The sequence below is a fragment of the Microchirus variegatus genome, assembly GCF_963457635.1.
Source record: "Microchirus variegatus genome assembly, chromosome: 5".
NCBI lineage: Eukaryota > Metazoa > Chordata > Actinopteri > Pleuronectiformes > Soleidae > Microchirus > Microchirus variegatus.
Window position 1 is genome coordinate 10,671,755 of NC_139806.1, and position 18,964 is coordinate 10,690,718.

Sequence of the window (18,964 nt, forward strand, 5' to 3'; positions counted from 1 at the left end):
TAATATATATAATAAATCAATTAGAACATATTAAAATACCGCAGTATCGTGATTAACGTGATCATTTGTGTCGCTAATACCAGATTAGGGATGTAACAGTATGCAAAACTTTCATACCGTTACATCCCTAATCTGGACAAATGATACTACTATCAACACTTCGTTATGATAATCCCAATCAGAGCTGCAGCACTAGTCGGGCTGAACAATTCAACTCAACTCATCTATAAAGCGCTTTAAGCAGCCATAGTTGGGACAAAGTGCTGTACATGAAAAGCAATAATCATAATCAACAATCAATAATCAATTAATCATTGTCAACTCAAAAACAATGTGAACTCAAGGGCAAAGGCTATTATTTATTAAGTGAATGAAAGAACTATTTCAACCCATTACTTTATAATGAATAGTCTTATTCACTCTGTGTTGTGTTGTATGTTGTAATCAATTAATTAAGTAATCGTTATGATGTTATTATGAGTTGTTTCTGTGTTCTGAGAATAAAGTTTGAATTGAGAAATCTTGAATTCTGACTTTATTCTCAGAATAATTACTTTTTTTTTTACTTTCCGTTAAACAAAAAAAATGTTTTCCATACAATTCCAATCGCAATACATGTATTTAAAAAATAATAGGAATCGTTCAGCCCTACACCTAATGTTTTCCATTATTATTCTTATTTACTTTTTAAGCTGATTTTGTCTTCTTTCTCTAAACAAACAGGGACAGCAGCAGCAGCTCTTTCTCTCTCTCACACCTGCTGGCTGATTCCCGCCGTACAACAACAACAACAACAACAACCTCACACACTGAAGAGCACAACAAGAACAAAACAGTACACACTCAGTATGGAGATGCAGAGGTAAAGAAATAAGGTGTCTCATTCATTCATTCGTTCGTGTGTGTGTGTGTGTGTGTGTGTGTGTGTGTGTGTGTGTGTGTGTGTGTGTGTGTGTGTGTGTGTGTGTGTGTGTGTGTGTGTGTGTGTGTGTGTGTGTGCGTGCGTGCGTGTGGGGAAGAGTTGAGTGGGAGAGCGCCTACCTGTCAATCACAGCTGCTGTCACTTGTTGTCACCTCCTGTTCCGGTGTCGTCCCTCCTCCAGCTAAAAGGCTACAAGCTACAAGCTAACACGTCGTGACTGACGGTGGCGCGCGTGTGCCGTGACGTGAGGGTCCGCGGCGCGAGGCAGCGACACAGCGGGTTCGCTTTGCACGTGCGGCCACAGCTGAAGCGGTTCAATGGACCAGCGCGAGCACTTGACTGTCGGGGGGCGAGAGCGCTAAACGAAGCTGCTGACGTCACTCGTGTGTCGTCAAAGATCGTGTTGTATCGCGGAGGATGCGTCACTACAGCGGGGAACACGAAAATGCAAAAAAAAAAAAAACAACCGGTCACTGCGTTAATAACCGATTTAATCATCAAATTTACTTATACTAATGTATTATCTAATCACAATAACATTTTTTAACCTGGTATGCTTCTCCGTTGTGTGTAAAAAATAAAAAATAATATTGATTTAAAATGACCAAGTAAGGTGACAGTAACACTGATTTTTTTATGCCATTTGTGGCTTTAACTGAGCATTGGAACAGTATATGGTTATTATTATTATCTAAAAAGTATTGCTGTAATTTCTGTTTTGTTTCTTTATTCAATATATTTATTATTGTGCCATGTAAAACGCATTACCCCAATTAAGACGAGTCAGAATAAGACACTTTCTTTGTTAACAGTATTTTCTTTTACCTTAACCTAAGGTCATACTGTGTATGTTTAAAACATTTTATTCTTAAAATGACTTATTGGTGGATAAACCTTGCATAAACTAGCATTGTTGTTAATAAACTCAATTAAACTAGCATTGTGACTGATTTCCATATCATTTAAATCAGCATTCAGATATTTTTTATGCATTTATTTACAATTCATCTTTGGTCAAAGTCCTATTGACAAAAGCATAATTTTTTGTGGGCTTATTGTTTTGTGCTACAAGAATCAGCAGCAGTGTGCGACATCGTTGCTTCATCACATCTCTGGTACACAATTAAACTTTCAGCCCACTCTTAAAGGAACACGCCACAGGTTTGCCTCACTACTGCACTCGTTAGCAGCTTCAACGAACGAACAAGTGAGTGGTTTGGTTTTGTGGAATATTTCTTTTTTTAAATATACATTTTAATACATGTGCTGCCGTTTTACTCAGTTTAGCAAAACAGACTAGTTGCTTTTGTATCTCCGTGTCAAATTGAAGTGGAATTGAACTCACTCCATCACAAACTTGGGCTAAAATTGCAATACAACATGTACTTTGTCACCACCATGTGGTGGAAGTGTATAGTCAAATTTCACTGCTCAATTTTGTTTTGTTTTAATGCAAGTATTTAACATCCTGAAATGATCACCTCAAATTTACACTAAAGATTTTCACTCAATCACTTAGGCTAAAATTGCACCATATGTACTTTGTCCCCACACCATGTGGTCAAATATTGTTCTAGGACAGGTGTCACTTGGTATACGGACTGCATTATGAGTGAAATTGATAATTTCTCCACCATGTGACATTGAGACACAGACATGAACTAAATAAACCACAGCTCAATTGTGTTGCGATTTACTGATTTATTGCAGAAAAGAAAGAGCCAAGCAAACGTGAGTACAGTTGATATGAAAACAAATGCAGTTGCTTCGCCAGGTTTCCAAACATTCTTTATGTAGATCTTTGAATGCGCTCTCAATGATTATAGAAAATACAAATTTAGCCAAAAACGGGCTCTAAAAGTGAATTTCAGCCAATTTCATCATTTTGTTTTGAGGTACAGTAAGCTGCCAATCTCAGAAATGAAACTTTAAAAAAAAACACACCTCATTATATTCCTGCAGATCTGATCAGTCACTCAAGATGAAGACGGCCTTTAAGATGATTTTTAAGTGGCTGCCTTTACTAGAGTGTGAGGCATAGTGTAACATCAGGCATTATTTTGTAATAAAACATTTAACAATGAATGGCGTCCTGACCAGGGTTAGCAATTTAGCTAAAGAGAGGCAGACCACAGCAATACTATTCAATGTATGCTGCTTTCCCCAAAGTTAATTTCAATTTCTCCTGTAACATTTTTTTTTAATATATATATCAAAATGAGTTGTAGCATAACAGGCATTTACACCAGTAACTTGATTCTAGCAGACAACAGGAAAATAAACAGAAATGTCAAAACTAAACTAAACAGCCACGAAGACTCCTTTTAAGTACTTTATGTAGAAAGTCAGCCACAAACCAAAAAAAAAAAAAAAAGGCACAGGGAAACCTCTTAAGAATGAACACACCAAAAAGATAGAATGTACTTTTCACAATGAACCCCCCCCCCCCCCCTTGTTGATAGCACCCATATTGCAGAGTGGTCATGCTACGTGGGAAATCATGAACCGCACCGCTGCTAACCACAGTGGTCCCAAACATGTTTGTATCAATACAAGGTGAAGACCTTCTTCAGCCGTCCATATGCAACCACAGAACGAGACATGACTATGAAGTGAAAACTCAAAAGACACTCGGAACAGAACAGAACAGAACAGAACACAAGAAATGCAGTTTGCTCAACCCACTAATGAGACAGGTGGGAATAACTTAGCAAGAGCGGACGTTAAATCTCACCCCTGTCTACTCAGCAGATGGTGTTGACTGCGGCGCGTCTGAGAGGAAATGACAGAGGTAACGTTACCATGGAAACATCATAGAAGGGGGATCGAAAGATGCAGCCCGCATGTGCATTGTGTAGCAATATATACACACATTATGGGAAACACTGTTCCCGATAATAAAAACATCCACCCCTACAGTGAAATATGGAGGGCACTGCCTCCGATACAGACACATTGGTAGGTAAAAAATTACCTTCTTTTTTTTCACATTATGTAAGACACTGCTTACTGATAATGTCAGGCGAGACGAGTACATGTACCAAAGATGCAGTACTGACAGGACATCACCGGCGACCGACCGCGTCAGTCGTTCCGAGGGAAATGTCTGAGGAAGGCCGCGATTGTTTTCCGCGTGCAGCGCTGACCCGCCGGTCTGCACGTACGCTTGCTTTAGCAGATGCTGCTTTTGTTATTTCGACAGTATAACCGTCATAATTATGGAAGACACTGCTTCCGATAATGTCAGGATAAAAGACAAGCGTACGTGTGCCAATGACCCAGTGCTGAAATGCCATTTCGAGGTGTTCAGTCGATCGTGGACAGATGTGATCAACCCGATGAAGAGTGCGGATTGTTCTGTGCAGTACCGACCGTCGGTCAACATGTACACCTCCTTTAGCAGATGCTGCTTTTGTCATTTCGACAGTATAACTGTCATAATTATGGAAGACACTGCTCCCGATAATTACTCTTTTTTTTTTTATAAAAGGCAATAAAAAAAATATATTTATAGTGATCCCTGCCACTGATAAATAAATAACATAATAAATAGACATACGGTTTTATTTCAGTGCCACATTTTGATAGACCTTCTCCCTTGCTTTTTTTTTTTCAAATCTGTCTGACAGATTTGCTCTCATGTCAGGAAGTGGACTTCTTTGTATTGTTGCATGTAATTAGGACTTTTCTTAAAAGATTAATGTAGATTGAGCGGTGCACACGGCCAACCGCCAATTGTCCGACACCTAATTCTAGGCGTTTTACGCTGCGTTACTCGAAATTAATCTTCCAACCTCTGACAATGAGTGGAGTGGGAGATTTCAGCACAGTACGAAATTACAGCTACCGTCACAAACCAGCTCAGATTTGAACATGAGGTTCCAGCAGCAGTGGAAACACCAGCAGGAATTATGGTAAACAAACGTCTGAAGCTGGCAATCACAGTGATTTCCTGTAATTATGACCCGATACTGTGCTGAAAAGGCATCTCCTTCACTACATCCACTCATGCCAAGGTATAGACAGCAACTTTAGTAGTTCTAACACATTATACAGGAAATGAAACGGTAGAGGGAATTAGCACCAAAGAATTTTGGGGTATTCAAGTACTACGTGTTAAAATGAAGTTGACGGGAGACCTACACAAACTTTAAAGTTAAGGCCATACACATTTATATTTGCATCGTTATGTTTGACTATATGGGAAATTAAGGGAGACTTATGTGGCGACTTATTAAAGAAAGGTTGACAATTATCTAACTGGGGTGACAAATTATATATTATTAATTATTAAATTAATATTAATTTAAAAAGCTGCAACTGCCACTGTTGAAGGATTGTAACAGCCTATGGGTTTTAAATGGTTACTTGTGATACAGGGACAAAGTATGAAGGAGTGAGTTAGGGAGGAAGGGGATGATTTCTCTTTTTCCTTCTCAGATTTCATTACCCAAAGACCAGATGTGCCCTGCTAGTGCATTGGCACAGCCCTGGATGGTCCAGGTGGCCAGACCAAACTGGTAGCGGAACAAGTCGGCGTCTGCATCGGGGTGGGCGGTCTGGAGGTGATCGAGGTGCTGGGACACGGCTGCCAGAGTGTGGGAGCCTGAGCCGAGCAGGATGTGGCGGTAAGGACTGTTACTAGGAGACACGTAGGGTGACAGGAAGTTCCTCTCCACCTACAGAAGGGGAGAAACACAGGACAAGAGAAGTGTTTTAATCACACTCTGCATTCCAATTATAACAGACTATTGCTGCCCATAAGAAAGGTTAAGCACTAGACCAAGTTGTACTGTATCGTAGGTCATGCTTATGAACAGTTGCATGTTGATAATTACTGAACAAATGTCAGACTAAGGATTTGCCCGTTATAAAACTTACCATCATAATAGTGAGTGGTAAGGGGGTAGGATTAGATGATACTGAGATGTATTGTATATGATTTATTCTTTTTGTTGAAATATTGACGCGTTCAAAATGAAAGTTAATTTAATCAAGGTTTTCCAGTTTCATGAATTAAAAGATAAAGTACAGGCAGATTCATCTCACACAAAACACAACACGCATTTCCACAGAATATCTCCAATGACTCCTACACCGTGGAAACCTTACCGCCATGATGCGGTCATTGAGCAGGCGGCACTTCTCAATGTTATCCGTGTCACTGTGCTCAATGTCCCTGGACAGTCTCTCCATGGCACGGGAGTAGGAGCCAGCTGCTGACATCAACCACTGCACTGTCAAGGCCTTGGAAAAGAGCTGGGGCTGCTTCTGTAGACCCAGATATGTCAATTTAAATACCAAAATCAAAGCAGCAACTGAATATTGCATGAAAAAGATGGATGATTACTTTAACTGGGCTTTTGAGCCTTTTTTTTTTTTAACGTGCTCTGTATATGGTTATACAAAATTATTTGGCACATTTGTGTAATTGGACACTCACCCTCTTAACATTCCTGACTTTCCCATTGATCTGAAGCACGTGGTTACGGATTATGCTGTCGTACTTCAACAGATCCATCTGTAACAGGTGATCATGGACTAGCTTCAAAGCCATTTGACCTGCAAACCGCATTGCTAGTTCAGCCAGCTGAGAGGTTTTGTCCGTTAGTGTGCTGAGCCTCGACTGCGTGTCCAGCAGTGTGCCAAAGTACTGGTATTCCTGCAAGTGAACATGTACAAGGTCGTCCTGGGTTATGGAGACGCGTTCAAAAACATTTATTTTACTTTTACCAGTATAGCAGGACAGCTTACTCTGTTAAGAGGCATGAACCTAAATGAGATAGAAGGAATGCCAGAAAAGGCAAGGAATGGATATGCTGCATTGTCCATATTCATGGGCTCCAAACTGAAAAAGAAAACAAAAAAAAGATTAAGATGTGAATATTTTCAAAACACTGAGCATGAGAGCTAGCCTACACTCATCTCTTGTGGATGTGATACTGGTGAGAAAACACAGAAGCTTTATAAACAAAACAAAAACACTGAATGGAACAGTCTGGTCAGACTTACACATTTGATTCCCAGTTGCCTTGACCATATTCCGTAAAAAGAGATCCACTGCCTGCTGGGCCATTCACCTGAGGAAGAAACCAAAACATGTAAACTAAAAAAATGGGCACATTGAAAATCGAATGACTTTCTGAATAAGCTGCACGTTTACCTCTTTCAGAGTGGTTGCAATCACACTGTGCAACAAGGGACTGGCTGCAACTTTGAATCGACCATAACCTGAAGAAGAACAATTACAGTCAGTCAACTATAAAGATAGCAAAGTATTGAAGCTGCAATAACCGATTGATTTGGCCAATTTGGGACAAAAGAAAATAGTTTTATGTCAGTGCTGGGCACTAGGTTAACACACATTAACGCACAACGTGTTTCCATGACAACAGACCGGAAAAAGTCACGCGTGACGTCATGTTTACGTGCCGCGACACCCGAGTCCAGGCACCGTTTACCAGTTAGCTCTGTTAGCTGCATTAGCTCGTTTAGCGTGCCTACAGTCAAACTGGAGCAGTCTGTTTATTAAAGGTCACATAGAGTGGTCCTGTTGCATATATATGCGAGTTATGGAGGTCTACTTACATATATTAGTTGTTTTTATGGTAAAAATCCTCCTAGTTGATGTAAACGAGCGAGTGACGTAATCTATCACGTCAGCTCTCAGAAGCGCAGCTCCCTCTCTGGAGCGGTGGATGCATTGCTACTCATTATCAAAACATTGTTTTAACAGTGTTTAAAAATAGCTTCGTCACGACTCCCCGCAGCAGTCTCTTTATGACTTTAAACCGGAGTCAGACCCAGAGTCAGAAGACACTGTTGCTCGTGAAACACCTCCACAACGGACGTTATTCTTCTTCTGCGGTTCAATGTACGCAACCGGATGTGCCCGGACTACCGCCCGGAGCAGGACGATCGGTTGTTCAGGAGAACCGCTGCTTACGTAACGTTAACGGGATTTTCAGTGATCTCGTTGAGCCCCGAGATTACAATAAAACAACTTTCTCAGCAATGGCTGAACTGTTTGTTTCGAACCGTCAGGCTTCATAAACAAGGTAATGACGCAGATACACACCAAAAAAAACAGCGATAATAGGAACTTCCGGTCTAGTTCCGATTTAAAGGAAAAGAGCAGCGCTACAAATAACCAGCGTACCTGTGTACTGCGTATATGTGCCTCTGTTTTAAAAGTTTAGCGTTACTTCAGAGACTAATTTTAACAATCCGGAGTCACAAACATGAAGTCACGCGCGTCTTTCTGGTCAGTCGTCATGGAAACGTGTTGTGCATTAACGTGCATTAACGTGCATCAACGTGCATCAACGGGCCTAGCACTATTTTACATTTTATCACATTAATGTGTAATAAACACAGAAGCTCGTAGCCAATTGTGATTGTCTGAATGTTTTTGTTAAGTTACAGCTCGCGCCAGCTTCGCGCCACATGAATTAATCAAAAATTCTTACAATGTTTCTAATCCCGGCAGTAACTTACCTGAAACGACACCATCCAGGTTGATGAAGATGAAAGCTTTCATGTTCAGAGTAGTCAGATGAGCCTATTTATGGAGAGAGAAAAAAAACACATTTAGCAGGATTATCACTGCATTAAAAGCTAAAAGACGAAGAATTTCTCTCACAAAAGTCATTGTGCAGTTCTCACCTCCAACCACTCGGTGGTGCCAACATTCCCATATTCCCCAGCACTCCAGCTCGCAAAGACGATGCTTCTTTTTGGCTTGAATCCATCTGTCAAAGAGAACAAAGTCAGCATATTCCTGACTTTCCGAAGCTCCTCCATTACATACAAAGGAACCAATGTGAATATCAATTGTACAGCACCTCTCGGCCTCAAGATTGTAAACTCTTATTATAAAATCAAAACGGCCCGAGCTGACAACTGAGACTCACCGTACTCCACCATTTCAGAGATGGAACGAGCCAGTTCAAGAAGAATGCCAGTACCAACAGTAGATGCAGCAAAACCTGGGCCCCATGCGTCCCTCTGCGCACCAATCACCACGTACCGGTCTTAAAAAAATAAAACAAACTAACTATGATAAGACATTCATAACGAGCATTCTTTTCAGTGAGCCACCTTCCTGATTACAGCATCTCTTGTGAACAAATCTCACTGTACCTGCATCCACAAGTCCTTCGACGACGCCAAAGATGTTATTGATCTTTTTCTCAGCGAGAACATTGTTGACTTCCAGAATAATATCATCACTTTCATCTCCCAGTTTTAAGATTCCCCATTCTGCTGGAGCAGTCGGACCTCCAAGCCCCCTATTAGAAGATAAATAAACCAGGGTATATGAAATCCTGAAGTTAATTTCAACACCTTTTTAAGGGGAGGAAAATAAATACATTCATGCATACTTTTTGCAGTCAAACTCATAAATAAGACTTTTTAAGGGCCTTAATTTTCCCAAAATTGATTTGTCAACTTTTAAAACTTTTTAAGACACCCTGTAAACATTGTGCAAGCGTTATAAGACATCATTCTTAGAGCATTTCTTCCATGGTGGTTCACAGCATGTTTGAGCCTTACCTCATAATTTTGGTAGCCATGGCTGAAGTGATGGTCTGAGCAAGGATTTTTGGCAGGCCCGAAGACTGGACAGGTGGGAACTGGGAGTGGTTGAAGGAGGGGAAGCCAGGGGTGTAGGGATCCCCTGAACCCATATGGACCTGCGACAGACAGAGGGTCAACACAGTTTTCTCGAATCATTGTCCCGGCAGTGTGGAGACCGTTGCCCTCGCCAGCACTCTCGCGTGTTTTATGGACAAAGCGGAGATCCACAAGACAATAATTCCAGGAATTTAGCGCACTGTGACATCCCAATGAGTGAGAAAGTCGCCGACTGATGGGGCCTCCAGAGTCGCAATTATTAGGATTTTAACTATGTGCTATACAAACTGAGCACTTTAAGAAACCTGCTCGAAATGTTGATTCATGTTCACGTCAATGGCATGACTGATGTCAGGATGCTTTTATTTATTTCCAACTGTATTTTCAAATACCCACTTCCAGCATGATACCGCATCACTTCACAAAAGTGGTTTTGTGAATAACGATGCATTTAATGCAAGTCGTGTCTTCCACGTCACTTTATCACCCCATGCGAGTGGTAATGGTAAAAAACTAAAATTGACTAATTTCTTGTATTACAAATCCAAAATAAACAGAAACTAAATGTGTTATTACATGTTAAACTTACTAATATCACTTGAAAAAAATCCACACTCACATGTCCATAGAGCTCAGTTTCTTCTCCCATAGAGAAATCATCAGGGTCTGCATAGATCAACACACCAGAGGCGTTCATTTTGCCAGCATTGTACACCTGTCAGGAAAAAGAAAAAAAAAAAAGATGTTGGGGAACTTGAGGGACAAATAAGAATTGTGTTATTTTAGTTCAGACATTATAATAAGTTTATTAAAGCCATATTTGTCAATAGAAAAAAACAACACCCACCTTCTCAGCAAAAGTGATTAAACCAGCTCTGACCAAAAAAACCTTGCCACTCATGTTTAGTTTCGTGGCCAGCTTAATGAGGTCCTGCTCCCGCCCATAATGTGCATACACAACAGTACTCTGTGGCAAAAAAATAAAAAAATTAGGGCACTTCATACGTTTTTGTTTTTTTAAGACTTTATCTTAATTTAGCTTGTAGATTACGTTTACTGTTCCATTAGCACTGTAGGACAGGAATCCTTCTGGATCAAATGGAGAGCCCTTGAAAACAACTTTGTTGACGCCAGGAGCTGGGGCGTCATGAACCTTAACATAGTGACTATCAGTCCAGGTCTTCATGCCATATTCTGTAAACTTATCCACCACCATGGTCCTGAGAACTTCATCACCAGTGGAACCAGCTCGGTGGTTGGAACTACTAAACTCCCTACAGTAAGAGGAAACAAAGCACAATGGGACGGGGGGAAGAATAAAAGGGGAACTGATTTATATAGTGCAATACAAATAGACATTTTCCAAGAGTAATAATACCTCACAGCAGCTTCTACAGACAGTTTGTGGAGGTTTATTTACCTCCAGACAGATTCCAATCTAGGTTGACTGATTCTTTTAGCGAAGAGGTTTTTGATACGGTCCCAGTTCATAGGAGTGGCCGCGCCGGTCTCACGGGTAATGGAAAAGGTGTGTTCAATAACCTTGTCTGGAGAGATGGGAGGCAAGTCCTTTTTTCGATGCACCAGGTAGCCAATCAAGTATCCTGAAAGAAGGAGGAAGAGTTTTAAAGGAATCATCAAATATAGTCAATGACGGGTAAAAGCACAAATTGCTCCACATTAAGATCTCTCTCATTCAACATGGGTGGGCAGACAACTACCATCTTAATAATAGAATAACCACAAATACACATCAAAGAAAAAAAAGCAATGTATCTCAGGTTTAGCCGTGTGAAACTCAAACACACTTTGTACAGATACAATCATACTATAAACAGCCTGGTCATTCAACAATCCCACTTACCAATGATAAAGATGAGGAGAGTAGTAGCTGCCAAGAAGCAGAGGTTCTTGGGTGAGCGTCCCAACTTCTGAGCCACATACGGCTGACGGGAGTTGCTGTGATTGAGATGGTCTCCAACTCCATTTTCCCCACCTTCTTCATCCCCATCAGAAGCCAGCTTCATCTCCACCTGGCTATTGTCACCTTCCATGTTTTGCGTCAAGTTGAAACGTGTGTAGGAGTGCGGCTCCCCATTAATCTGCAATGGCAGAAAAAATGGCGATGAGGATTTTTTTTCATATCAAGTTTAAAAAAAAGAAAAGAAAAAAAAGTATAGTGGGGGTGTAGTGTTGGTTATACTTACGATTTTGAATATCGTTGACCTTGCCTGGTCCATGGTTGCTTCACTGGTTACTGAAAAAGAAATAACAAAAACAAACCTGATGTGTACACTGTAGACTTGGTAACTAAAAAGCCCTACTCAGATTTTTTTCACCCACACACACACTGGGTTACTGTTTGACTTCATGTTCCACAATCAGGGTATCCAACAACCACATTGCACCTCTTGTCCAAACATTCATTGGGTTTCCTTTGCTTCCAACTGAAAAGACCGCTGTGTTTCAATTCGCAAAAAAAGTCTCCTGCGCTGGTCAATGCAGACTCCACGCCATGTGAACTACACCAGCAGAAGAAAACATACCTGGCTTCCCACAAGTTTTGGATCCAAACACATGCCAAGAAACCTGCAAAGCAATTTTTCACCATCTTATTTAAGACTGGAGAGAGTGCTGCTTTCCTCTTCCAGGCAGTGTTTCTTACTTTGTCTCACTAACCAGTCGGTCTTGCTTGATCTACCATGTCACCATTCCAACAGCAACACAGTGCTACTTCATCAGATGGGTGTGAATGTTCCAATTTTTAAACCTGTATTGCTGTGTTGTATTGTAGAGTCAGGAGGAGGATTTCCTATGACAGCTCAAACAGGTCAAAGCAGCATTCACATTTCAGCATCAGTTGAAGGACTGGCCAATGCCTGGTCATAAAATAATTCTAAAATACACATTGCAGAGCACCAACGGATGCAGTAACTTGCAGTTCTAAACCAGAGCCTTGTAGCAAGTTGACACCGGGAAAAAATGTGATGAAGAGCCAGAATCTTGAGCAATGCCTGAAGAGATCCGTAAAAGACCCTTATCCCAGTTATGGTGAGCAGACAGTGATTTGACTAGGTGAGAAATCTTGATCTCTCCTGCCCCGTCTGACCTTCACAAAAGAACAAAACAGACAAAAACCTCTCAAAACACACCAAATCTTATCAAGGGCCGATGAAGGTTAAACTCAGTTTTTAATTTGTGGCCTTGTTTGCAAGAGGTATATGGCTTCAGAGATTAATGTCATTAAACTTTGGACTGAATAAGTCACTAAGAATGCAGCTTTGCTTTCACTAGGCCCAAACAAAACACATACGTTTGAAAAGGCTGGTCATATTGCGCAATTGCCTTAAGTAACAGAACAGAGTTAAAGCTTTCCCAACATCAATTATGGTGCATGCTCTGCAGCTTCACTGCAGAATAAAAACACTTAATAAACACTTAAAAACACCCAAACTGGACACCATATGAGAAGAACTTGTGTGGGCAAATGTCAAGGGGACACAAACCACCAGGCAGACAGCCTACCGCCAAGTGCTGCGCCAAAGAAATGGCCGTGATGAGCTCCCAACAGCATGCTTCCACAGCAGCAAAGATAAAGTGTTGCACTCCAAGAAAATGAGGGTGCAGAGATGGTGGAGTCCTGCCATACCTTACCTCATAAATAAGCACATCCAACTTTAGGACATTTGACATCTTTAACCTTAAGGGTTGTTATTGGCTAACTAGAAGCAACAATATGTTAGCCCTGAAGGTCACAACTCGCATTAAGACCACTACTAAATGTGAAAAGTGGAATCAGGGCAATACTAGCTGCTTGAGGAGCCAAATTCCCTCCAAGGCGGGCAGATCTGTAATCTTACATACCAAACATGCCAGACCTTATCGGAGCTAATACTATAATAAGATTAGCCATTCAGAACGGAGACAAATGTATATATGCAGTATGAAAAAATATACAATATATGGTGTTAATTGTACACAAACATGCAATATTGACAGAGAAAATACTGATATAAACACTAAATATTCACAATTATCAGTCTCTGAACTGAGCAAAGGGTAGGACCTGTATCTCCATTGAATAATTTAGAGACACGTGTGCAGCATAGATAGTAAGAGTGAACTTGAGTCACACCCTTCTGGGAACAGCACAGGCAGACCTGGCTTGTTAAAAAAAAAGAAAAAAAAAAGCGTCAGATGGCGACAAACCAGTGTAGCCACATTTTATGTACCATATCATTCATTATTACTAGCAAAACTCATGCACTGCAGTTCAGTGTCCTCCTGATGTGACCATATGACTATTACATGAACTTGATGAAGGCTACGTGACAAAACGTGTTGCCAAATAAGGACAGGAAAGACAGGAAAAACAGCACAGTAGTTTGTTAAAGACAGTAGTCTTAAGGGTAAGTTATGTACATTTGCTTTGCATGCCACTGCAATACAAAAACACCAAGAAGGCAACACAGCAGAAGAACATGCCAGACACCAGAAATACTTTCTAATACACATGAATTAATTTAATCTTCAAAAACTACTTTCAAAAAATTACAAAGATGTCCCCAATGCAAATTACAAGGAAGTGAACAAACATTGAGGAAAAGGTATTGCTTCAGAATAGTTACTTAAGTTGTAGCAAGAAGACGTTTGTTGTAACATTACAACATCAGTGCTGTTACAGGAGGTGTGCTGTGAAAACATGATTCCCTCTAGCACAGTTCCAGAGTTCAACCAATGAGGGACGTGTAAACAAACACTTATTTGCTGTAAAGGACAAACAGTATAATTTACCTATGATCTCCTTTACAGTAATACATGACAATGATAATTATCGCACTCTTTGACAGCCTTCATTCTAGTGTTTAACACCTAACCTGTTTCCAACCTGTCATTTACTGCAGGTGCTTGTAACAAACTGCTCGGCAACACCTCGGGTCACCCGCAGTAATCCGAGATCACATTTCATAAAATCAGATGAATAGAATCGGGTCAATATTATCAAGCGTCGATCTGGACACCTCTTCATTATTGTGCGTGTGTGTCAGTTTTATCAGCCCTCAATCATCTGATCAGCAGCATGAAAACCTGCAGCTGACAGACAATCTATTTAGGCGGTAAAAACTTACTCCACACACTTCCTGTGTAGGGTATTACCCAAAGCATTGCAGTTAACTGAAGGGACAACTACTTAAACTACTGTGTATTAATCAGCACGGAGATGCATGAATGAATGAGACAGACTGTTATAATGCTTATTATCAGTTATTTACTACAATGCTGGGGAAAGAAAAGTGAGGCACGGGGCATGTGATAAAAGCGAGCGAAAGTAAGGCGAACGAAAAGGGCAACGTGTGGGAGATGAAAAGAAATGGTGAGAAAATGGCATCAGTGTGGGGAGAGGGGGTCAGGGGTGGGTTGGAGTCATTGTGTAGTGGTAAATCATGTGAGAGTCACACTGGGAAAAAGCTTCAAGAAGCTCATGGAAAAAAAAGAGCCAGACGTAGAACAGCAAGGCAGCCAAACACCATCTACTAGGCCAGCAAAAGTATACTTAAAAACAGTCAGTTTTATTCTACGCAGGAGACGATAATCGCGCGTCAGCTTTAAGATGCCATATTAAGATTAAAGGTTCTGGCGGTTAGTCTGACATTAAAGGGTCACACACCTTAAAAGTGGCCTTTTTAGGTGCCATCTTTAAAAAAGGGGGTCATCTTATTAAAGTTTTGGTTAACACTGTACTACATGGGCAATAAATGCAATTTTATTCAATAATATTTTAATTTGGATAACTTTAAAGGTGCATTATGTAATAAATCTAAAGCAACTGGCCATAAAATCCTCCTAGTATGTCACAGAGACTCAGGAATAATGTTCATATAACAAACTGAACTCACCAACAACAACAGTACAGACAAAATATTTGCATTAAAAAAATATTTTGCAGACTGCAAATCATGTTGATGTTTTGAAATCATGTTTCGGCATGTGGCGCCACCTACCGCCGTCTACCAATCATTGCAGTCAGTAGAGTCTCAGCTGCCGAGCAACCACGGGTTGCCAGTTGTATCAGAAAACGAAACCTAAAAGACCTCGGTATTTTGAATTCGAATGTAGTAACCGTTTTTGGCCACATTCTTACATATGGCGCCTTTAAATTTCACAAAGTAATGTTTGGAAATCAGACAGAACAGTTATTCTTAGTAAAAAAAAAATTAAAAAAATTAAATATGACCTTGTGGTCATATGAGGATTCTGGGCTTTTTTGTATGTAATGTATCATGCAAAAGAGCATTTTTTTGATTTCTACATTAGAATAATATAAAATATACAAGTGCAGGCACAAAAAACAGATGGGACGCTGCACAAGTGTTAGTCCAAATAGGTTTATTTCACAATTTTCAGTATCGTTTAATTGTATCAGATGGTGAAAAAGACATTAGTCCAACACGACGGCCAAAAAAAAGTCAATTTAAATTCACACAGTGGTCACTTGTCCTCTGTAGGAGCCAATGTGGGGTTAGGTTTAGTTTAGGGTTGGTTGGTGCAGGATTATTACAGTGTGATTTGTGAACAGCTAATGTAGTTAATGTCAAGTGTTGCCTTAAGCCTTTGATTAAATATGCGTGGCCCTTTGTTGTTAAATTCGTTCTTTGGATGAAAGGCACCGTGGACGTTCTAAGGTCAGAGGTAAAAAAATCAGTTGACCTTTGGGTGATTATCCAGATACAAACCTGAGGGGTTTAAAGTATTGACACTGACGGAAGCCTTTCGGTGATTTTTCTCAGAAAGCTGCAATGCAATTGAAGATAAGATAAGTCCACTTCACCTGCCCCGACATATGTTCACAAGCTGCCTCCGGTCTCGATTTAGCGTCGATAACGTCCCCACAGTGTTTGAACAGTGCCTGGGCTATAGGTCAGGTATGTGACGAACAGCGTGAAGAGAGCATTTTGTCTTATCTCCGCGACAGCTTATTATTGCTGCCCGCCAAGGTCAGTAAACAGCCCACTAACATCGTTACCTTGGAGGACAGGCGGTCACTCGGTGACAGGCCGAACGTGACTTCCGGCTCCAGTCGTAATGGCGCTGTTGGTTGTAGCGGCAACGTGACACCAACAATGCAGCTAACAACACCTCGTCTATGCTAAAGCACCGGGGGGAAACAACCACGCCACCGCTGCGCAACCATGAGGTCAATAAAACGTCAAAACCATATGCTCCACAGCGGGTGGAAGGAAGAAAAAAAATATGTTCCTCCCTGGAGCACATTTTGAATTCTAACCGGAGTTCACGTTAATTCAGTCCGGTATGACGCAACACAAACACCTGCTCAACATGTAACTCCCGCTGTTATCGCGGATAAAACGCTCACCTTTGTCTTCAACACAGCTCAAACTGACCGAGTCTTGCAGTGACAGCCGCTGACAAGAGTGTCCGCTCCACGACGCTTTCTGTGCCGGCTTCGCTCTCGTACACGAGGTGGCGGTGCCCTTGGTTCGCTGCTTTTATTTATAGGCTGCGGTCTCTGCCTCACTTCCGCCTGCCTCTTCTTCGCCACTGCGGCTTAACAGTCAACTAGTTGCAGTGCTGCCACCTATAGGCAGCAGTCGGTACACGCCTTGTCCCCCACACCTGTCCATCTTATCGTCCCCAGTGCCTGACAATGACAGACTGTGTTTAACATGGAAAGCAATGTTCTAATATTATCCACTTAGGATTGAGACAATACAGTCCAAATGAGACAGTAAGACAGCATTTTGTGATTAAAATACTTAAAGCAGGCGTATTTGATCAGATGAGCCTTTTGTTTAATGATTAAAATAGTTTATTTCTTTCTACTGGAGAGCCAGTGTTCCATATTGGTTCATGGAGTGGATAATTGATTATTCATGTTTTTTTTTCTATAATTAAAACAAATTTCTCTGATTTTTCAGCTTATTAAATGTGATTATTTTCTGGTTTATTTGTACCACAAATAAAAAATAATATTGGTTTGTGGACAAAATGAGACAGTAGTCGTTTAGCAGCCCTAGTGTTGATGATATATTATACAACTGCGCTTCAAAAACCTACACTATACCTTTAAAACACATGTAAAACATGTTGAAAATCATAATCTGTATTGTTGAGTAGATTTTAAAATACAGGGAATTAGCTTTTTTGGTGTTTTCATTCAATCACAAACACAGTAACAGGAAGATAAAAATGACAGAAGCCACTGGATTAAAAATGTAAGTAGATTGAATTGAGACCAACAATTATTGTCAATGCACTGGCAAAAAAGACACAAATCGATGTTAAAAAAAAAAAAAAAACTTAAATACATGAAAACGAGAGGAGAAATATGTTGAGTTTGTGAAATGGCATTAATATGATTTTTATGAAGACATGAATCATAATCAGACTAGGCTCTGTGACATGCAAACAGGAATATTTGATGAGCAACTGTAAATACTCAAAATAATGGCGTATTCCAAATAAAGTCAGATTATGAGTCTGCAGTCGGATTATTGCTGATTAATGACCTTATTTTTTATTAATCAGAAAATGATTATTGGGTATATTGCTGTCCATGAAAAGTTGACACTGTAGTTCCTTTCCTCAAGAGCTTATTTAAAAAAATTATTTACATTTTTTTATATTATTTTAAATAAGCATAATGCAGATTGGGATGAAGTCTCGGATTACTTTGGATGACCCCCAAACCTCTCCATATGTCAGACAGACTGGCGACTTTCCTCTGGTGCTCACCTTGAAACAAGAACAAACATCAACTTACCCACAGAAGAACATTGACTTCAGGCTGCAGCTGTGAAAACATCAGCTGTGGGGAAAGGAAAGGAAACGTGGGCAGATTAGTTTTTGCACACCAGACTGTCAGACTCAGACAGTTTTTTTTTATAATTTTACAGTGAAAATGTCTGGGGCCATTTTTTTGCTTGTAGCAACGCTTCGTAGTAATAACCTTTTGGCTTCAGTACAATGTCGGCTGAAAGTGCAAGTTTGGAAATCCCAGTTCCTCTTTGGTTTTACAGACATCAACAATCCCTGTGATTGGGCTTTGGTGGTGGGCAGAGGCAAAGCAGTCGCCACCAGTGGTAAATTATTAGTAAATCTTTGTAAACAGGTGATTCTTTTTATTTTTTTTAATGCTTGGTTTAACAGTGTAGTTTATTTACTCTTACTTTTAATTATTGATTATTGAGTAAATATTGTGAGGTTGCGTTACTGTTCTCCATAATTGCTCTTTTGGGTGTCCTCGGTAATTGTATGTTTATACCTGGTGCCAGGCGGCTAATGTGTATTTTGTACAAACCAGTCATTGGATGGAGTGAGCTTAGAGTGTTTTTAATTATTATTTTTTTTGGCCTCTATATAATATTCCCACATATTTGTGTGACA

General features: G+C 40.4%; 1 protein-coding gene across 2 annotated transcripts; it reads right to left on the reverse strand.

Annotated features, from left to right (window-relative positions):
• Positions 1-4,892: 4,892 nt before the first annotated feature.
• On the reverse strand, positions 4,893-17,076 carry LOC310926641 (transferrin receptor protein 1-like). 2 transcript variants are annotated; one of them, XM_083888820.1, is made up of 18 exons: positions 16,935-17,076; positions 11,767-11,816; positions 11,424-11,661; positions 10,980-11,163; positions 10,611-10,833; positions 10,407-10,526; positions 10,179-10,274; positions 9,479-9,618; positions 9,065-9,213; positions 8,836-8,955; positions 8,588-8,673; positions 8,420-8,483; positions 7,086-7,153; positions 6,935-7,002; positions 6,677-6,770; positions 6,366-6,584; positions 6,035-6,193; positions 4,893-5,601 (listed from the first exon to the last, which is right to left on the reverse strand). In XM_083888820.1, exons 2-18 carry the CDS (start codon positions 11,797-11,799, stop codon positions 5,359-5,361), a joined length of 2,304 nt encoding a protein of 767 aa, XP_083744946.1. In that variant the 5' UTR covers positions 11,800-11,816; positions 16,935-17,076; the 3' UTR covers positions 4,893-5,358. The 2 variants fall into 2 exon arrangements, with proteins under 2 accessions (XP_083744946.1, XP_083744945.1); XM_083888819.1 differs by lacking the exon at positions 16,935-17,076 and having other exon boundaries at positions 11,767-11,870.
• Between the last annotated feature and the right edge of the window lie 1,888 nt (positions 17,077-18,964).